This window comes from Mustelus asterias, chromosome 22 (genome assembly GCF_964213995.1).
Source record: "Mustelus asterias chromosome 22, sMusAst1.hap1.1, whole genome shotgun sequence".
NCBI classification, from domain to species: Eukaryota; Metazoa; Chordata; class Chondrichthyes; order Carcharhiniformes; family Triakidae; genus Mustelus; species Mustelus asterias.
Genome location: NC_135822.1, coordinates 37,196,406 through 37,215,883, shown reverse-complemented (window position 1 = coordinate 37,215,883; position 19,478 = coordinate 37,196,406). Strand labels below are relative to the sequence as shown.

General features: G+C 43.0%; 1 protein-coding gene across 1 annotated transcript in view; it reads left to right on the top strand.

Moving 5' to 3' along the window:
* Positions 1-148: 148 nt before the first annotated feature.
* kif17 (kinesin family member 17) overlaps positions 149-19,478 on the top strand; it is a 71,943-nt gene continuing 52,613 nt past the window's right edge. The window contains exons 1-3 of the mRNA XM_078239717.1: positions 149-379; positions 11,548-11,694; positions 15,296-15,397. Coding sequence (XP_078095843.1) covers positions 149-379; positions 11,548-11,694; positions 15,296-15,397 — 480 coding nt within the window. The remainder of the gene's footprint in view (positions 380-11,547; positions 11,695-15,295; positions 15,398-19,478) is intronic.

Genomic DNA, 19,478 nt, shown 5'->3' with positions numbered 1-19,478 from the left:
GCCGGGGCAACCGACGCTTGGGCTTGCCGGATTCCGCTGCCGGCAATGGTGGAGAATCGCCGGGATGGGGAGTTTGTAAGGGAGGGTCGTTAACTAGGGTGCGGGGGGGGGGTGGAAATAAACAGTTAAGTGTGCACCGGGTGCGGGGATGGCCTTGGAGACGGTGAGGGTGGTGGTCCGCTGCAGACCCAGCAACAGCCGCGAGAAGGACCTGAACTGTAAGGTGGTGGTGTCCATGGACGCTTCCCGAGGCCAGTGCTTCATCCAGAAACCCGGGGTGCTCGGAGAGCCGCCCAAACAGTTCACTTTCGACGGTGTCTATTATATAGAGAGCACCACCGAGCAACTGTACAACGAGATTGCCTATCCGCTGGTGGAGGTAAAGCAGCAGCCAGAGGAATAGGACTGTGGGAGGAGGTTGTGTCATAAAAACCACTGTGGGAACAAACAACACACAACGTCAGGCAGATTGATGCTTGCTACGAACAGTGAGCAACAGGCTGATGACCCTGTATTAATTTTTTAAAAAGTTTATTTATTAGTGTCACAAGTAGGCTTACATTAACACTGCAATGAAGTTAAAGTGAAAATCCCTTAGTCTGGTGTGCCTGTTCGGGTACACTGAAGGTGAATTTAGCATGGCCAATGTTCCTAACCAGCATGTCTTTCAGACCAGTGGACCAATAGGTATCACTTGATAAGAATCAGGACCTTTCAGCTCACCACTAATATAATAATAAAAGGGTCAATTTACCTAGGATGCTCAAAATAAAAGTATCAAATACCAAATGTAACTTTACCAATTAAATTGGTGACTAACATACGTTGCTTGCACACTGGTTCCAGAAAGAACGTGCTACCTCCTCCCTAAGTGTCTCCCAGTTTGCCAAGCATATGGTTCCATGGGCACGATTGTCATCCAGTACTTCACTCAACATATTGTGACAGTGAAAGCTGGCAACCAATTGGGCCTGCCTCAACACCCACATCTGCTCATTTTCTGAAAGAATATCATTGGATAATGATCAGCTGTGAGATCCGTGGATGTTGTTTCCTCCCAACACAGAGCACACCTTTGACATGGCAGTTTAGAACTCCAGAGCCCATGGTGGGAAATGGGGAAGGTGTGGTTGGAAGGGATCACTCTGGTTGCTTACCTCTTGTTCTGCAAACAGTTTCATATCGTGTGAACGTTATATACTCCAAAGTAACCCATCACTATGTAAATGTTTTACTTTGGGAACCCAGCTAACTTGTCTAAATGTAATTGAATTTTCATGATTATTAACTATTTCCCTCCAATTAATATTTATAATTACCTGTATTTTCCATATATGTAGGTAGGGTTAGTACAAAACCACCCAACAAAGACCCACATATCCATATATGTAAACTCAGCTGAGCTTAAAACTTAATAAGCAAGTTGTTGTATTATTGTTATTCTTTCTGCACATTCCAGTGGTCATATTACAGACATAATCTGGCAGTGAGCCAAAGTAGCATGATGTTTGGATGGTTGTAATAATAATGGATTAAGAATCATTTATTGTCCAATTATTTTCTTTTTTCTCTGTAACGCTCATGTTTCCATCACTTTTAGCCTTTAGTCAGAAGGTGAGCCACCCACACAGAATTACCCATTTTTTGAATTGCTCCACTAGTTACGGCATTTATGTAACTGGTCCATTTAAGTTTCTGGTCAATGACAACCACCAGGGTGTCAACAGTGGTGGATTCCACAATGGTAATGCCATTTAATGGTGAAGGAAAGAGGTTGGACTATATTTAAATTAATTAATTCATGGGATGTGAATATTGCTGGTAACATCAATATTTATAGCTTATCTATAATTTCCCTTAAGAAAGTGGTGTTATGATCTCCATAGAGACTGTTAGAATTCAAAGAGAAATTCAAACTCCCTATTATTACCTGAGAGAACTATGCCACAAAATTCCACATTTTGATTTTTAAAATTATAAAGAAATTGAACAAAGCAAACAATACTAAATTAATACTATAGTCTATAAATTTAGGTTTTATCCTGTTCTACTTTTTACTTCTATCCACGAGTTCCCTTATATTTGCAAGAATCTTGAGAATTCATTCACTTCTCCTGGGACCAAACCAAGGTACACCACAGCTATCCAGAATTCACTTCGGTTTTGCCTTAGTGTTTCAGCTGTTCTTTGAGATACAAGATTTCATGAGGATACTTCCATTGGCATTTGGCTAAGCAACCCTTCAAGTTTCCTTTAAGAATGATAAATTTGGATGCCTTGGGCTCTCACTGCACTCTTTCTTAGTGGTTCCACATCAGAAAACCGTCTTGGTTTCTGATAGCCCTTTGTATGGTTTCTCAGGTGTGTGTCCTACGTCCGACCATCCTCAGTCACCTCATCAATGACCTTCCTTTATAAGGCCAGAAGTGGGGATGTTTGCTGACGATTGCACAATGTTCAGCACCATTCACAACTCCTCCGATACTGAAGAAGCCCCTGTCCAAATGCAACAAGACCTGGACAATATCCAGGCCTGGCTGACAACTGGCAAGCAACATTCGCACCACACAAGTGCCAGACAATGATCATCTCCAACAAGAGAGAATCTAACCATCACTCCTTGACATTCAATGGTATTACCATTACTGAACCCCCCACTATCAACATCTTGGAGGTTACCATTGACCAGAAACTGAACTGGACCCGCCTCATAAATGCTGTAACCACAAGAGCAGATCAGATGCTGAATATTCTGTGGTGACTAACTTGCCTCCTGACTCCCCAAAGCATATACAGCATCTGCGAGGCACAATTTAGGAGTATGATGGAATACTCTTCACTTGCATCGATGAGTGCAGCTCCAACACCACTCAAGAAGTTTGACACCATCCAGGACAAAGCACCCCCTTGATTGGCATCCCTTCCACAAGCATTCACTCCCTCCACCATGAATGCACAGTGGCAGCAGTGTGTACCATCTACAAGATGCATTGCAGGAACTCACCCAGGCTTCTTAGAGAGACCCTTCCAAACCAATGACCGCTACCATCTAGAAGAGCACGGCAGCAGATACATACACCACCACCTGGAAGTTTCCCCTCCTACCCCAAGCCACTCACCATTCTGACCTCATAGAAATCATAGAAACCCTACAGTGCAGAAACAGGCCATTCGGCCCATCGAGTCTGCACCGACCACAATCCCACCCAGGCCCTACCCCCATATCCCTACACATTTACCCGCTAATCCCTCTAACTACACATCTCAGGACACTAAGGGGCAATTTTTTAGCACGGCCAATCAACCTAACCCGCACATCTTTGGACTGTGGGAGGAAACCGGAGCACCCGGATGAAACCCACGCAGACACGAGGAGAATGTGCAAACTCCTGTAAATATGTCACTGTTCCTTCACTGTCGCTGGATCAAAATCCTGGAACCCCCATCCCTAACAGCATTGTGGGTGTGCCTATACCACATGGACTGCAGCAGTTCAAGAAGGCAGCTCACCACCACTTTCTCAAGGGCAATTATGCAATAAATGCTGGCCTAGCCAGCGACACCCACATCCCATAAATGATGGACATAACAATCCTTTTTCCAAACTAGTTCCACCAAGAAATCCCCCTGTTTAAAGGTGCTGTTAACTTCGTTGATCTGGAGATTGCATGAGTAATTTAAATTATTTATTGAAATAATTGTATACATCTTGTCCCTTCCAAAAGCTGAAAGATGGGTCATCCATTGTTTGAGTGCCCCACTTCCAACTCTGACCTTACTGAATAACTGCAGGTTATCCTTTGAGCTTTAACTAATCCAGGTCTGGTTGATTTGCAATTACTTTAGATGTTTACCAGCTTCTGAATCATATTTTTCCATTTATCTACATTTAAAAAAATTTAAATCCCCAAACTACAAGTTATATTTCTAAATCGTGAATTACAAAATCAGATTTTTTGCAACAGTGGTGTTGAGTCACCTTTCGGAACTGCAGCTGTCCGAATTGTGATAGTCTGCCCACAGTTCTGTTAGATAGGTGGTTGCAAGGTTTTGACCTAATGACAATGCAAAATCATTGAAATACTTCTGAGTCATGACTGTGTGTGACTTGGAGGGGAACTGAGCAGGTATGGTATTTCCATGCATCTGCTGCGCACATTCTTCTGGTGGAGCTTGCAGTTTGAGAAGTGTTGTGGAAGAATACTTGACATGTTTCTGATTGAATATTGTAGATGGTACACATTGTAGACATGTTGTGGGACTGGTGAAAGAATAGGTGTTTAAGGCGGTGGATGAAGTGCTGATCAAGCAGACTGTTTTGACCTTAGTTGTGTTGAGCTTCTAGTGTTGTTGGCGCAGTTCTCATCCAGGGAGTATTCCCCATTATATTTCTAACCTGTGCTTTATAGGTGGTGGAAAGGTTGTAAGGAATCAGGAGATGAGTCACTTGCCAGAATTCTCAGCCTCTGACCTGCGCTTGTAGCCATACTATTTACATGTCTGATCCAGATAAGTGCCTAGTCAATGGTGATCCCAGGATATTAATAGTGGGGGTTTGACAATGGTAGTTCTGTTGAATGTCAGAGAGTGGTAATTAAACCCTTTTTTAATTTCAAAAATATACTTTATTCATAAATACTCTGAAATAAACCATTACTGAAGCAACATTTCCAATCATTACAAACAGTGCAAAAACAGTCATATTTCCAATTTCTTTAACTTCAATATTTTACAGTGCTCAGTTCCAAGACATTACATACATTACAGTTCAGTTTTTCAACAAACAATATACATTCCTCACATTTCACTGTGTGCTGTTTTTACAGAGTTGCACACAGTTACGCAGTCCGAGTGGTAATTAAACTCTTGTCGAAGATGGTCATTGCCTGACACTTGTGTGGTGTGATTGTTACTTGCCACTTAACAGCCCAAGCTGAATGTTGTCCATGTCTTGCTGCATGTGAGCACAGACTGCTTCACTATCTAAAATTATGAACGGTGCTGAACATTGTGCAATCATCAGTGAATATCTCCACTTCTGACTTTATGATGGAGGAAAGTTCAATGTTAGCAGCTGAAGATGGTTGAAACTAGGATTGTGGCCTGAGGAATTTCAACAGCCATGTTCTAGGACCGAGATGATTGGCTTTTAACAACCACAGCCACCTTCCTTTGTACTAGATATGACTCCAGCTATTGAAGAGCTTTCTCTGTGATCCCCATTGACTTCAATTTTACTAAGGCTGCTTGGTTCCACACGCAGTCAAATGCTGCCTTGATGCCAAGGGCAGTTATTCTCAGCTTACCTCTGCAATTCAACTCTTATTGTCCATATTTGCACCAGAGGCTGTAAGGAGGTCTGGAAGCAAGTGAACCCAAAATGAGAATTTTTTTTCAAGCAAAAGCACAGTTGACAAAGCAGCAACCAAGCAGTCAAGAAATGTGGAGCTATCAGCATGCCGTGATTTACAACATTATCAGACAGTACAGTGTTGACAATGGAGAAGTTTCGTACATTTTGTTCATTTCAATTACCACTGTGGACACAACTTTGGACCGGCTGCTCCTGCCTCTCAAGAGAAGCTGTAGACTCCGAAACATGTGGGTGAATGCGTTCAGCACCCAAACTGCCGCAGCTTTCTTCGAAACAGAACCCAACCCCTCCCAACTATTATCTTCTCCCTCCCTAAAGATTTGGAGCTAATTATTAGATCGATCAGGCACAAACATTTTAAGACATGAGAGAGATTGATCACCTTTTCTGCGACCCTCCCCCAACAGAAAAAAAATCAAAATCAATTTGTGTTCTAAAATCAGAGAAGCATTCCCATTTAAGTCCTAAAATAGTTGTACATTTTAATATACAAAAGAAGACATTTTTCTGGAATTATAAATTTAATTTAGAAAGATGCACATTTTAATTGGGGTGCAGAATATTGGTGAGTTAGTGCTCCTTGATAGCGGTGTTGACATTACTGTTCATCATTTGCTAATGATTGAAATTAGGCTGATTGGGTGTTAATTGGCTAAATTGGATCTGTCCTGCTTTTTGTGGATGGGACAGACCTGAGCTATCTTTCATTTTGTCAGTAGATGCTAGTGTGCTAGCTGTACTAGAATAGCTTGGCTAGATCCATGGCTGGTTCTAGAGCACAGGGTTTTAGCACTATTGCTGGAATGTTGTCAGAGTCCATATCTTTTTAACTAGCCATTTCTTGATACCATCTGGCAAAGAATCAATTCAGTTGAAGATTGGCGTCTGTCATTGTGGAAACCTCAGGAGAAAGCCAATATGGATAATCTCCTCAGCACTGTTGGCACTATGACTTTGTCTTTTGTAGTTGTATGCATTTAGTCCTGCGTGGTAGCTCCACCAGATTGGCACCTCTTTCGGCGCATCTGATGCGGTCCTGTTCGTCTGGCTTGATGGTGGAGGAGAGAGGCATATGCTGGACCACGAGGTCACAGATTATGGTGGAATACAGTTATGCCAATGCTGATAACCCACAGTGTCGATATCCAGTTTTGAGCCACTGGTCCTGTTCTGTTATCCTACTTTGCAAAACATGATGGAGAGTGTCCTTGGTGTGAAGAGGGGACTTTGGATTGAATTTTGGTGTTGCAGTGGGACTCCGATAATGGGTGGGAAAGCCAGGGGCACCAACATCATAGCCATTTGTGTGTTCTCTGGCTCCATTTTTTGGGTTCAGACAACTAATTAGTCATGATGGGGCTGTTGCCCGTTGTAGTTTAGCTGCCCATCTCCAGGAGCTACTGACCAATCAGAGGGCCAGCAGTGACACCAAAATTGGTAGGCACTGATGGGCTGTGTCTGGAAGAAGAAAATGCCATGGAAGCAGGCCATGTACCTGTGACAGATTGGTGAGTATGTTGTCAAGTAAATTCTTTCCTCATAAATGTGAACAGAAAATATTTGAAGTGTTATTCTCCTGTTGGTTCTCCCATCCAACTGACCACAAATCCAGGTGGAATGTGAATTAAGTTGCAGACACCTTAAATGTAAGTTACTTTGCAAAATCCTTCAATGTAGTTCTGACTGCTTATATGTTATTGCAACACTGTAACTGATTGCTGTAACTATACTCTCCTTCATTAAAGCTACTGGGAATTCCGTAGCATTTCCCGAACATTAATTTTAATTCTGGGTCCACACCTAACCATGTGAGACCCCATTGTGAACAATAATGATATCGGTGAATGTGATTAGACATTTCTTCACTAAGCAGAATACTCCATCCTTCTTTTGTTTTTCACTTCAGTTTATCAAACTAAATATTTATCTTCCCACTGGATCTGCAACACTGATTTGTCTGATTTCTTCCATGGATGATGAACTTAAATTGAAAATGATTTTTTCACATACTTTCACTGCCACTTGAAAGTGTTCAGTCCCAGGTCAGAACAGGAGCAACTCTGTCTTCCCTGATGCAGGGAAGAAGTTCATTCGCCTCAGGGAAGGTCGAATGCTCCTTATAACAAAAACTAAACCAGCAATTCCACACTTCTGTTTCTCTGTTCCAAAGTACACCCAAGATCCACAAATTGCCTTAGTAAAAACGGATATGGGCAACATAGACCTAATTTTGGGCAGCACGGTGGCACAGTGGTTAGCACTGCTGCCTTACAGTGCCAGAGACACGCATTCGATTCTCGGCTTAGGTCACTGTCTGTGTGGAGTTTGCACGTTCTCCCCGTGTCTGCATGAGTTTCCTCCTGGTGCTCCGGTTTCCTCCCACAGTCTGAAAGACGTGCTGGTTAGGTGCATTGACCCGAACAGATGCCGGAGTGTGGCGACTAGGGGAATTTCACAGTAACTTCATTGCGGTGTTAATGTAAACCTACTTGTGACTAATAAATAAACTTTACTAATTTCCAGCTCCGTGTTATTAGCCCTTCATGGTTCTGTAGGGTTCCTGATAGTTATCTAGCGTAAATTTGAAGAGTGGGACATTATAGAATGACACCCCGAGAGAATTGTAATCACATTTCCCACCTTCTCAATTATAAATAATTTAGATTGTGTGCACAGACATAAGAGAAAAACACATGCAGAATGAAAGATGATGACAAGTCCTATGTTGTTATAAATATAATTTCATAATTCTCTTTTAACTAATTTCTATCTGAATAGGCTTGACAATGTCTCAATTATTGTGAGAAATTTGGGTTTAGACTTCTCATTTGTCATTCATATTTTTATTGTTTCTTGGGATGTAGGCAAGGTCAGCATTTGTAGCCCATCCCTAAGGTGAGGGAGAAGGTTACCAACGGGAGGGGGTAGAGATCAGAAATCAACAGGAAACCCCAGTTGAAAATTGGGAGTGGAGATGTTGGGAGGTTAGCAATAGGAAGAGGTGGGGATGTCACCACTAGTGAGAAAGTTCCACTCAGCAATCGTGAAGGGGGGCCTGCAATGAAGAAGGCAAGGGGAGGTGAGGCTTGAGATTAGGGCTGGGGAGGCTGAACAAAGAACAATACAGCACAGGAACAGGCCCTTCAGCCCTCCAAGCCCGCGCCACTCCCTGGTCCAAACTAGACCATTCTTTTGTATCCCTCCATTCCCACTCCGTTCATGTGGCTATCTAGATAAGTCTTAAACGTTCCCAGTGTGTCCGCCTCCACCACCTTGCCCGGCAGCGCATTCCAGGCCCCCACCACCCTCTGCGTAAAATATGTCCTTCTGATATCCGTGTTAAACCTCCCCCCCTTCACCTTGAACCTATGACCCCTCGTGAACGTCACCACCGACCTGGGAAAAAGCTTCCCACTGTTCACCCTATCTATGCCTTTCATAATTTTATACACCTCTATTAGGTCACCCCTCATCCTCCGTCTTTCCAGGGAGAACAACCCCAGTTTACCCAATCTCTCCTCATAACTAAGCCCTTCCATACCAGGCAACATCCTGGTAAACCTCCTCTGTACTCTCTCTAAAGCCTCCATGTCCTTCCGGTAGTGTGGCGACCAGAACTGGGCGCAGTATTCCAAATGCGGCCGAACCAACGTTCTATACAACCACAACATCAGACCCCAACTTTTATACTCTATGCCCCATCCTATAAAGGCAAGCATGCCATATGCCTTATTCACTACCTTCCTCACCTGTGACGTCACCTTCAAGGATCTGTGGACTTGCACACCCAGATCCCTCTGCGTATCTACACCCTTTATGGTTCTGCCATTTATCGTATAGCTCCCCCGTACGTTAGTTCTACCAAAATGCATCACTTTGCATTTATCTGGATTCAACTCCATCTGCCATTTCTTTGCCCAAATTTCCAGCCTATCTATATCCTTCTGTAGCCTCTGACAATGTTCCTCACTATCTGCAAGTCCAGCCATTTTTGTGTCGTCCGCAAACTTACTGATCACCCCAGTTACACCTTCTTCCAGATCGTTTATATAAATCACAAACAGCAGAGGTCCCAATACAGAGCCCTGCGGAACACCACTAGTCACAGGCATCCAGCCGGAAAAAGACCCTTCCACTACCACCCTCTGTCTTCTGTGACCAAGCCAGTTCTCCACCCATCTAGCCACATCCCCCTTTATCCCATGAGATCCAACCTTTTGCACCAACCTACCATGAGGGACTTTATCAAGCGCCTTAGTAAAGTCCATATAGACGACATCCACGGCCCTTCCCTCGTCATCCATTCTGGTCACTTCTTCAAAAAACTCCACCAGGTTAGTGAGGCATGACCTCCCTCTCACAAAACCATGCTGACTATCGTTAATGAGTTTATTCCTTTCTAAATGCGCATACATCCTATCTCTAAGAATCCTCTCCAACAACTTCCCTACCACGGACGTCAAGCTCACCGGCCTATAATTTCCCGGGTTATCCTTTCTACCCTTCTTAAATAACGGGACCACATTAGCTATCCTCCAATCCTCTGGGACCTCACCTGTGTCCAGTAACGAGACAAAGATTTGTGTCAGAGGCCCAGCGATTTCATCTCTCGTCTCCCTGAGCAGCCTTGGATAGATTCCATCAGGCCCTGGGGATTTGTCAGTCTTTATATTCCCTAAAAAACCTAACACTTCCTCCCTTGTAATGGAGATTTTCTCTAACGGGTCAACACTCCCCTCCGAGACACTCCCAGTCAACGCATCCCTCTCCTTTGTGAATACCGACGCAAAGTATTCATTTAGGATCTCCCCTACTTCTTTGGGCTCTAAGCATAATTCCCCACTTTTGTCCCTGAGAGGTTTCCTTGAGAGGCTCAGAGGGAGCATTGTTCCTCCTGGCTCACAAGGTTTGGGTAGCACAGTGGCACAGTGGCTGGCACTGCTGCCTCACAGCGCCAGGGACCCGGGTTCGATTCCCAGCTCGGGTCACTGTCTGTGCGGAGTCTGCACATTCTCCCTGCTGTCTGCATGGGTTTCCTCCAGGTGCTTTGGTTTCCTGCCACAGTCCAAAAGCCATGCTGGTTAGGTGAATTGGCCATGCTAAATTCTCCCTCAGTGTACCCCCGAACAGGCGCCAGAGTGTGGCAACCAGGGGATTTTCACAGTAACTTAATTGCAGTGTTAATGTAAGCCTACTTGTGACACCAATAATAAACTTTAAACTTAAACCTTGGGGAGCTGCCAACCGTCACCTCTGATTCGATGCCAAATTTCCATTTCCCAGGAAATGGGTACAGGACAAGTTATTTTGAAATTTGGTACATAATTGCGCATAATAGGTCACTGATCTAAAGATATTAATGTGTTCTGCCTCTTCATACCAAGAACACACCTATGCCTTGATACATCTCAGCATCAAAATTGTGGTGGGAATGTTGGGGTCAGGTTATGTGGATTTCACTTTCTAAACCCTTTCTTGCCCAATGTGGAGGGGGGTCCTGGTCTCTATTCTGGAGAAGGAGGCCCTTAGGACAGTGTGATACATTCATAGTATAAATGAGTGCTGTTTCAACTCTTACTATTTCAGTGGGGTAGGGGAGAGTGTCGATTAGCTTAGTATAGAATTGTAGAACAGTGCCAACAGCATCAGTTCAATCCCTGTACTGGCTGAGATAGTGCTTTACAGTCAGTGAGGTAATCAAGTGTAGTTGCTGTTGCAATGTCGGAAGACAACACTGTGGTTGCTTAAAAGATGGAGAAAGAGCTTTGTGAAGTGGTGAAAGCCTGTGAAGCAAGAATGTATTATTGTTTTTCTGAAGAAACTGAGACAATTGTGACTTTTTATATGTGATGCAGGATGCTAGACCCAAAACATTTATTTTCCACCAGAAGGTTACAAGAACGTTTAGAGATTTTGGAGAAGCCCAGTGTAGAGAAGGCTACGAGTAAAAGAAAGGTGGATTTTAGGAAAGAAGGGGAGGGAAGTGGAGAGGCAACATTTTTAAATTATAATTTTAAAATAAATATATTTTTGTGGACATGGTCTAAAAACTATATGAGTATAAAAATCATCTGTTTCCATACCACACATGATAATCATCAGTCTGATTAAGACAGCATTTTATGCCTTCATTATTATAATTTTCAATTATGAGTAATTCTATTCTTTTCTAGGGTGTCACTGAAGGCTACAATGGAACAATATTTGCCTATGGACAGACAGGAAGTGGGAAGTCATTCACCATGCAAGGCATTTCTCATCCAACATCGCAACGAGGAGTTATTCCCAGAGCTTTTGAACATATATTTGAGAGTATCCAGGTAGTTAAGTTATGGCTCAGACTTTATAAGATATGGATTTGTGGGGTTATCTATTGAATTCTTGTGGGACTCAAAGTTGCAAAGGGGATAGTGATACAATGCAGTTTTTTTGTGCATGTCTCATTTTTTCCAGTAATAGTCCTAGTTTTGTAGCATTTATCTAGTGTCAAAGATGCAGATAAATGAATTACATCCTGCTTTAACATCAAAACATGCAGTGTGGTACATGTCCTCTTGAAGCATAAGTAATATGCTTCAAGAGGCCATGTACCACACTGGTTCACTAATGTCCTTTAGGGAGGGAAATCTGCCATACTTACCTGGTCTGGCCTACATGTGATTCCAGAGCCACAGCAATGTGGCTGACTCTCAACTGCCCTCTGAAATGGCCTAGCAATTGTATCAATCGCTACAAAGTCCCAACAGAGAAATGAAACCGGACGGACCAACTGGCATCGACCTAGGCACTGGAAAAGACAACGGCAAAACAAACAGCCCTGTCACCCCTGCAAAGTCCTCCTTACTAACATCTGGGGGCTGGTGCCAAAATTGGGAGAGCTGTCTCACAGACTAGTCAAGCAACAGCCTGATATAGTCATTTTCACGGAATCATACCTCACAGATAACACCCCAGACACCACCATTACCATCCCTGGATATGTCCTGTCCCAGCGGCAGGACAGACCCAGCAGAGGTGGCGGCATAGTGGTATACAGTTGGGAGGGAGTTGCCCTGGGAGTCCTTAACATCGACTCCAGACTTCATGAAGTCTCATGGCTTCAGGTTAAACATGGGTAAGGAAACCTCTTACTGGTTACCATGTACTGTCCTCCTTTGAACAACACTTGGAGGAAACACTGAGGATGGCAGGGGCGCAAAATGTACTCTGGGTGGGGGATTTCAATGTCCATCATCAAGAGTGGCTCGGCAGCAGCACTACTAATCGAGCTGGTCGGGTCCTAAAGGATATAACTGCTAGACTGGGTCTGCAGCAGGTGGTGAAGGACCAACAAGAGGAAAAAACATACTTGACCTCATCCTTACCAATCTGCTGCCTGCAGATGCATCTGTCCATGACAGTATTGGTAAGAGTGACCACGGCACAGACCTTGTGGAGACGAAGTCCCGCGTTCACATTGAGAATAACTTCCATCATGCTGTGTGGCACTATCACCGTGCTAAATGGGACAGACTTCGAACCAATCTAGCAACTCAAGACTGGGCATCCATGAGGCACTGTGGGCCATCAACAGCAGCAGAACTGTACTCCACAATTTGCAACCTCATGGCCCAGGATATCCCCCACTCAACCATCACCATCAATCCAGGCGATCAACCCTGGTTCAATGGAGAGTGCAGGAGGGCATGCCAGGAGCAACACCAGGCATATCTAAAAATGAGATGTCAAACTGGTGAAGCTACCAAACAGGATTACTTGCATGCCAAATGGCAAAAACAGAAAGTGATAGACAGAGCCAAGCTATCCCATAACGAACGGATTAGATCTAAGCTCTGCAGTCCTTCCACATCCAGTCGTGAATAGTGGTGGAAAATTAAACAACTCACTGGAGGAGGAGCCTCCACAAATATTCCCATCCTCAATGATGGAGGAGCCGAGCACATCAGTGCAGAAGATAAGGCTGAAATATTCGCAGCAATCTTCAGCCAGAAGTGCTGAGTGGATGATCCATCTTGGCCTCCTCCAGTGATCCCCAGCATCTCAGATGCCAGTCTCCAGCCAATTCAATTCACTCCATGTGATATTAGGAAACAGTTGGAAGCACTGGATACCCTGATAACATTCCAGCTATCGTACTGAAAACTTGTGCTCCAGAATCTCACGGGATCCAGGGTGAGGTATCTAAATGGATACAAAATTGGTTTATTGACAGAAGCCAGAGGGTGGTTGTAGAGAGTTGTTTTTCAAACTGGAGGTCTGTGACCAGTGGTGTGCCCAGGGATCAGTGCTGGGCCCACTGCTATTTGTCATTTATATTAATGATTTGGATGAGAATATAGGGGGCATGGTTAGTAAGTTTGCAGATGACACCAAGATTGGTGGCATAGTGGACAGTGAAGAAAGTTATCTCCAATTGCAACGGGAACTTGATCAATTGGGCCAGTGGGCTGACGAGTGGCAGATGGAGTTTAATTTAGACAAATGCGAGGTGATGCATTTTGGTAGATTGAACCAGGGCAGGACTTATTCAGTTAATGGTAGGGCATTGGGGAGAGTTACAGAACAAAGAGATCTAGGGATACATGTTCATAATTCCTTGAAAGTGGAGTCACAGGTGGACAGATTGGTGAAGAAGGCATTCGGCATGCTTGGTTTCATCGGTCAGAACATTGAATACAGGAGTTGGGACGTCTTGTTGAAGTTGTACAAGACATTGGTAAGGCCACACTTGGAATACTGTGTACAATTCTGGTCACCCTATTATAGAAAGGATATTATTCAACTAGAAAGAGTGCAGAAAAAATTTACTAGGATGCTACTGGGACTTGATGGATTGAGTTATAAGGAGAGGCTGAATAGACTGGGACTTTTTCTCTGGAGCGTAGGAGGCTGAGGGGTGACCTTATAGAGGTCTATAAAATAATGAGGGGCATAGACCAGGTAGATAGTCAATATCTTTTCCCAAAGGTTGGGGAGTCTAAGACTAGAGGGCATAGGTTTAAGGTGAGAGGGGAGAGATACAAAAGTGTCCAGAGGGGCAATTTTTTCACACAGAGGGTGGTGAGTGTCTGGAACAAGCTGCCAGAGGTAGTAGTAGAGGCGGGTACAATTTTGTATTTTAAAAAGCATTTAGATAGTTACATGGGTACGATGGGTATAGAGGGATATGGACCAAATGCGGGCAATTGGGATTAGCTTAGGGGTTTTAAAAAAAAAGGGCGGCATGGACAAGTTGGGCAGAAGGGCCTGTTTCCCTGCTGTAAACCTCTATGACTCTATAACTTGCCGCTCCCCTAGCCAAGCTCTTCCAGTATAGTTACAACATAGGCATCTACCCAACAATGTGGAAAATTGCCCAGGTATGTCCTGTACACAAAAAGGACCAATTCAACCCAGCCAATTACCGCCCAATCAGTCTACTCTCGATCATCAGTAAAGTGATGGAAGGGTCATCAACAGTGCTATCAAGCAGCACCTGCTCAGCAATAACCTGCTCACGGATGCTCAGTTTGGGTTTCACCGGGGTCACTGTCACTGAAGTTGGACAACACTGTCTGTGATGTCCAACCAAAGATGAAGCAGCTCTCCAAGGGAAGAATATGAAGCTGGATGGTAAATCACTTTTGCCATTCCTAGAGGTTGGATTGAGGTAGGATTAGAAACTAGTTGATTACTTGTGGGAGGAAGTAAAGAACAGTGACCTCAAAAATACATTTTAAGCTGCTATTTTTATTTATATTTTCTTCTCTTTGTTGTTGTCTCCCTCCTCATACAGTATCTTCCTCCTTAGCTTTTCATAAAATGAAACACAGCTTTCAATATCATTACATTTAGATTTAATATCACTCAGTACTTTGATTACTTTGCAGCAAAGTGTAAGCAGTTTAAGTGGTTTCACTGCCACTGTGTGTTCATCCACAGTGTACAGAAAATACAAAATTCCTGGTGAGGGCTTCATATTTGGAAATTTACAATGAAGAGATCCGAGACCTTTTGGGGAAAGACACCAAACAAAAGCTGGAGGTAAAGTGAAAATTTGTATGAATGCCGTTTCAAGATACGTTCTGTTGTAGTATTAAAAATCACTCATGCAATTAATGTCTACATTAAATGTGTTTTTTGAGTTGTGATGATTTGAGTCACTGCATCAAAAACATGGAACTCACTCCCTAACAGCACTGTGGGTAAACCTACACCACAGGGACTGCAGCAGTTCAAGAACGTGGCTCACCAGCATTTTCTCATGGGCAATTAGGGATGGGCAACAAATGCTGGCCTAACCAATGACAGTCACATCCCATTAAAAAATATATAGTTTCAGTACAAAAGGGTGCAGTTTAGCACTTGTTGGTTAGCCAGGTTAACTTAGCTTTCAAATATTACCTGAAAAAATATTGTACCTGTACTGGCTCTCCAAATGAGCATCATGACTTAGTGCCATTTCCCTGCCTTTTCCCTGTACCTCTGTACAATCGTCTAATGCCTTCTTGAATGCCTCGATTGAACCTGCCTCCACCACACTTCCAGGCATGTTACAGGACCCTTCAGCTAATGAGACATATGTTGAACATACTGGAAGGAGTACTGAGAGTACCAATGGCACAGAATGTAGGGGAAGAGTGTGTGTGAGGGAGGGAGAGTGTGCGTATGTGCATGTGTGAGGGAGGGAGTGTGGATGTGTGCGTACATGTCAGTATCTGAGAGGCTAAGTGAATGTGTGCCCGGCTCATTCCTAGTCTCAGGGTTCTCATTCACCTTCAATCACCCCCACTCACCAACACATATTCTCACCCACTTGCACAGAGGGTGGGGTGAGTGAGTGAGTGAGCACTCTTATACTGGAAATGAGCGGGATACATATATATACCCTCTCATACTCTAATGGTTGTCTTTCTTAATAAGTCTTAGTTTAATTATCAATTTATTACTTTGACATTGCTTTATTTTTGCTCAGCAAATTGTTTCTTATGTTCATTTTGTTTTGAAATGTTGTGCCCAATCCTTTCTTTCTGAAATGTGCTCATTAGCCTCTTGAGTGAGCACAAATTTAAATGTGCTCCCCCCCCCCTCCCCCAACACAAAAATATTGGACGAGCTTATATTTGCACAATAGCGAGGGATGAGTTAAGTTCAGGAAACTAGGATAAAAACAGTTTGGGTAGAGATGAAGGCAACAAGATACTTGTGGAAGTGGTGTACAGGCCCCCTAACAGTACACATATGGTTGTATAAAGGAAAAAATAAAGAAATTTGTCAGAGCGTATGGTGCTAATCAAGGGGCATTTTAATTTACATATAGACTGGAAAGATCAGGTGGGCAAGGGTGGGCTAGATGAGTTCATAGAATGTTTTTGGAATAGTTTCGTAGAACAGCACATTCTGGAACCAACCAGAGAGCAGGCTGTATGAGACCTGGCAAGGGACGGTATTAATTAATGACCTCATAGTGAAGGCATCTTTAGGGTGATCATAATATAATTGAATTTTACACCTAGTTTGAGGAAGAGAGGAGTGTGTGCAATACAAGCATTTTAAACTTAAATAAGGGTAATCATAAGAGCATGAAAGCAGAGTTAGCTAAAGTTAGCAAATTAGGGTTAAGTGATAGGTCAATAGAGATGCAGTGGCAAATATTTATGGGGACATTTCAGATTATAAGGCATAGATAAAGCATTCCAACAAGAAAGAAAAATTCCAAGGGGGTCACTCACCAGCCTTGCTTAACTGAAAAAGCTAGAGAGTATCAAACACAAAGGAAACGCATATAATTGTGCAAGGGTGTTTGACAGATCAGAAGACAGGACTGAAGATAACAAAACAGCAAAGAATGACTATAAGATTAATAAGGAGGAAAAAGTAGAGTTTGAGAGAAAGATAGCTATAAATATAAAAAAAGAAAGTAAGAATTTCTGTAGATATTTAAAAAGAAAAGAGTGTTGATCTTGTAGAAAGTAAGTATGGGGAATTAACAATGGAAAATAAAGAGATGGTAGATAAATTGCATTGGTCTTCACTATAGAGGGATACGAGTAACATGCCAGCAATAGCTGTGAATCAGGAAATGGAAGGGATGGAGGAACTCAAGAAAAGTACAATCACTAGGAAAGTGGTACTGAGCAAATTGTTGGGGCTGTGGACTGACAAGTCCCTGGGTCCTGATGAACTTCATCCTAGGGTCTTAAAAGAAGTGGCTCATGAGATAGTTGATGCATTGGTTTTAATTTTCCAGAATTCTCTAGATTCGGGAAAGGTTCTGTTAGATTGGGAAATTGAAAATGTAAATCCTTTGTTCAAAAAAGAGGGGGACAGAAAGATTAACTGAGCGGGCAAAAATCTGGCAAATGGAATATAATGTGGGAAAACGTACAATTGTGGATTTTGGCAGGAAGAATGAAAAAGATGCATATTATCTAAGTGTTGAGAGATTGCATGCTCAGATGCAGAAGGATCTAGGTGTCATTGTGTATGAATTGCCAAAGGTTTGTATGCAGGTACAGCAAGTAATTAGGGAAACTAATTGAATAATATTGTTTTTTGCAAGGGAAATTGAATATAAATGTAGAGAGGTTATGCTTCAGTTTTAGAAGGCATTGGGGAGATTACATCTGGAGTATGGGCAGCACAGTGGTACAGTGGGTTAGCACTGCTGCCTCACAGGTTCAATTCTGACCTCGGGTGACTATCTGTGTGGAGTTTACACATTCTCCCTGTGTCTGTATGGGTTTTCTCCAGGTGCTCCAGTTTCCTCCCACAGTACACAGATGTGCCGGTTAGGTTGATTGGCTATGCTAAATTGCCCCTTAGTTTCAGGGGGATTATCATGGTAAATACGTGGGGTTATGGGGATTGTGTCTGGGTCAGATTGTTGTCAGCGCTGGCTCGATGGGCCAAATGGCCGCCTTCTGTATTGTGGGGAATCTATGTTTCTACTGTGTACAGTATTGGTCTCTTTAAGGAAAAATGTAAATATGTTCAGAGAAGGTTTACTAGACTAATAGCTAGAATGGGCAGGTTGTGTTTTGAGGGATGGTTGGGCAGTTTAAGTGAGTATCCACTGGAGTTTAGAAGAGTAAGAGACAACTTTATTGCAACATGTAAGATCCGAAGGAGTCTTGCCAGGGTGGACGTGGAAAGGATGTTTCATCTTTTGGGAGATTCTAAAACTAGGGGTTACTGTTTAAAAATAAGGGTCATCCATTTAAAACAGAAATTAGAGGGCAGAGTCTTTGGAAATCTCTTCCTCAAAAGTTGGTGGAAGCAGAGTGTTTGAATATTTTAAAGGCAGAGCTAGATAGATTCTTGATAAGCAAGGGAATAAAAGGTTATCAGGAGTAGGTGGGAATGTTGAGTTGAGGTTACAATCCAATCAGCCATTAACTCATTGAATGGTGGAGCAGGTTTGAGGAGCTGAGTGGCCTACTCCTGCTCCTAATTTGTATGTTTGTATGTTCATCTCCTGATTCCCCAAATAATTTTTTCTTTCTGCAATGCACAAGTAAGGAATGTGATGGAATATTTTCCAAATCCACTTAATGTGCATAAGTGGAGCTCGAAAAATATGTTTGGCACCATCCAAGACAAAGCAGCCTGCCTGATCTACACCTTATCCACTACCTTAAACTATCCACCACTGGCATATCATGGATGAAATGTGTAGCACCAACTAAATGCATTGCAGCAACTCACAAGGGCTTCTTTGGCATTAGTTCTGAATCCTGCAACCTCTAAAAGAAGGGAAAAGGTACAAGAACCCACCACTTCCAAATTCCTCACCAAGTCACACACCATCCTGATATGGAAATGTATTGTAGTTCTTCATCATTGCTGGGTAAAATTCCTGGAACTCCCTCCACAACTGCACAGGGAGTACCTGCACCAAACAAACTGAAGCAATTTGAGATGATGGCTTAGCATCACCTTCTCAATGCCAGTTAGAGATGGGCAATAAAGGCTGGCATTGCCAGTGACATCCACATTGTGTATAAATAAACAAAACTCAAAATCAGCATTCATCAGATCCTCAGTCGTGTAAATGATAGAATAAAGTACCAGCTGTCCACACACATTGACCATAGAAATCCTGTTTCATGACCAATAGTCTTAG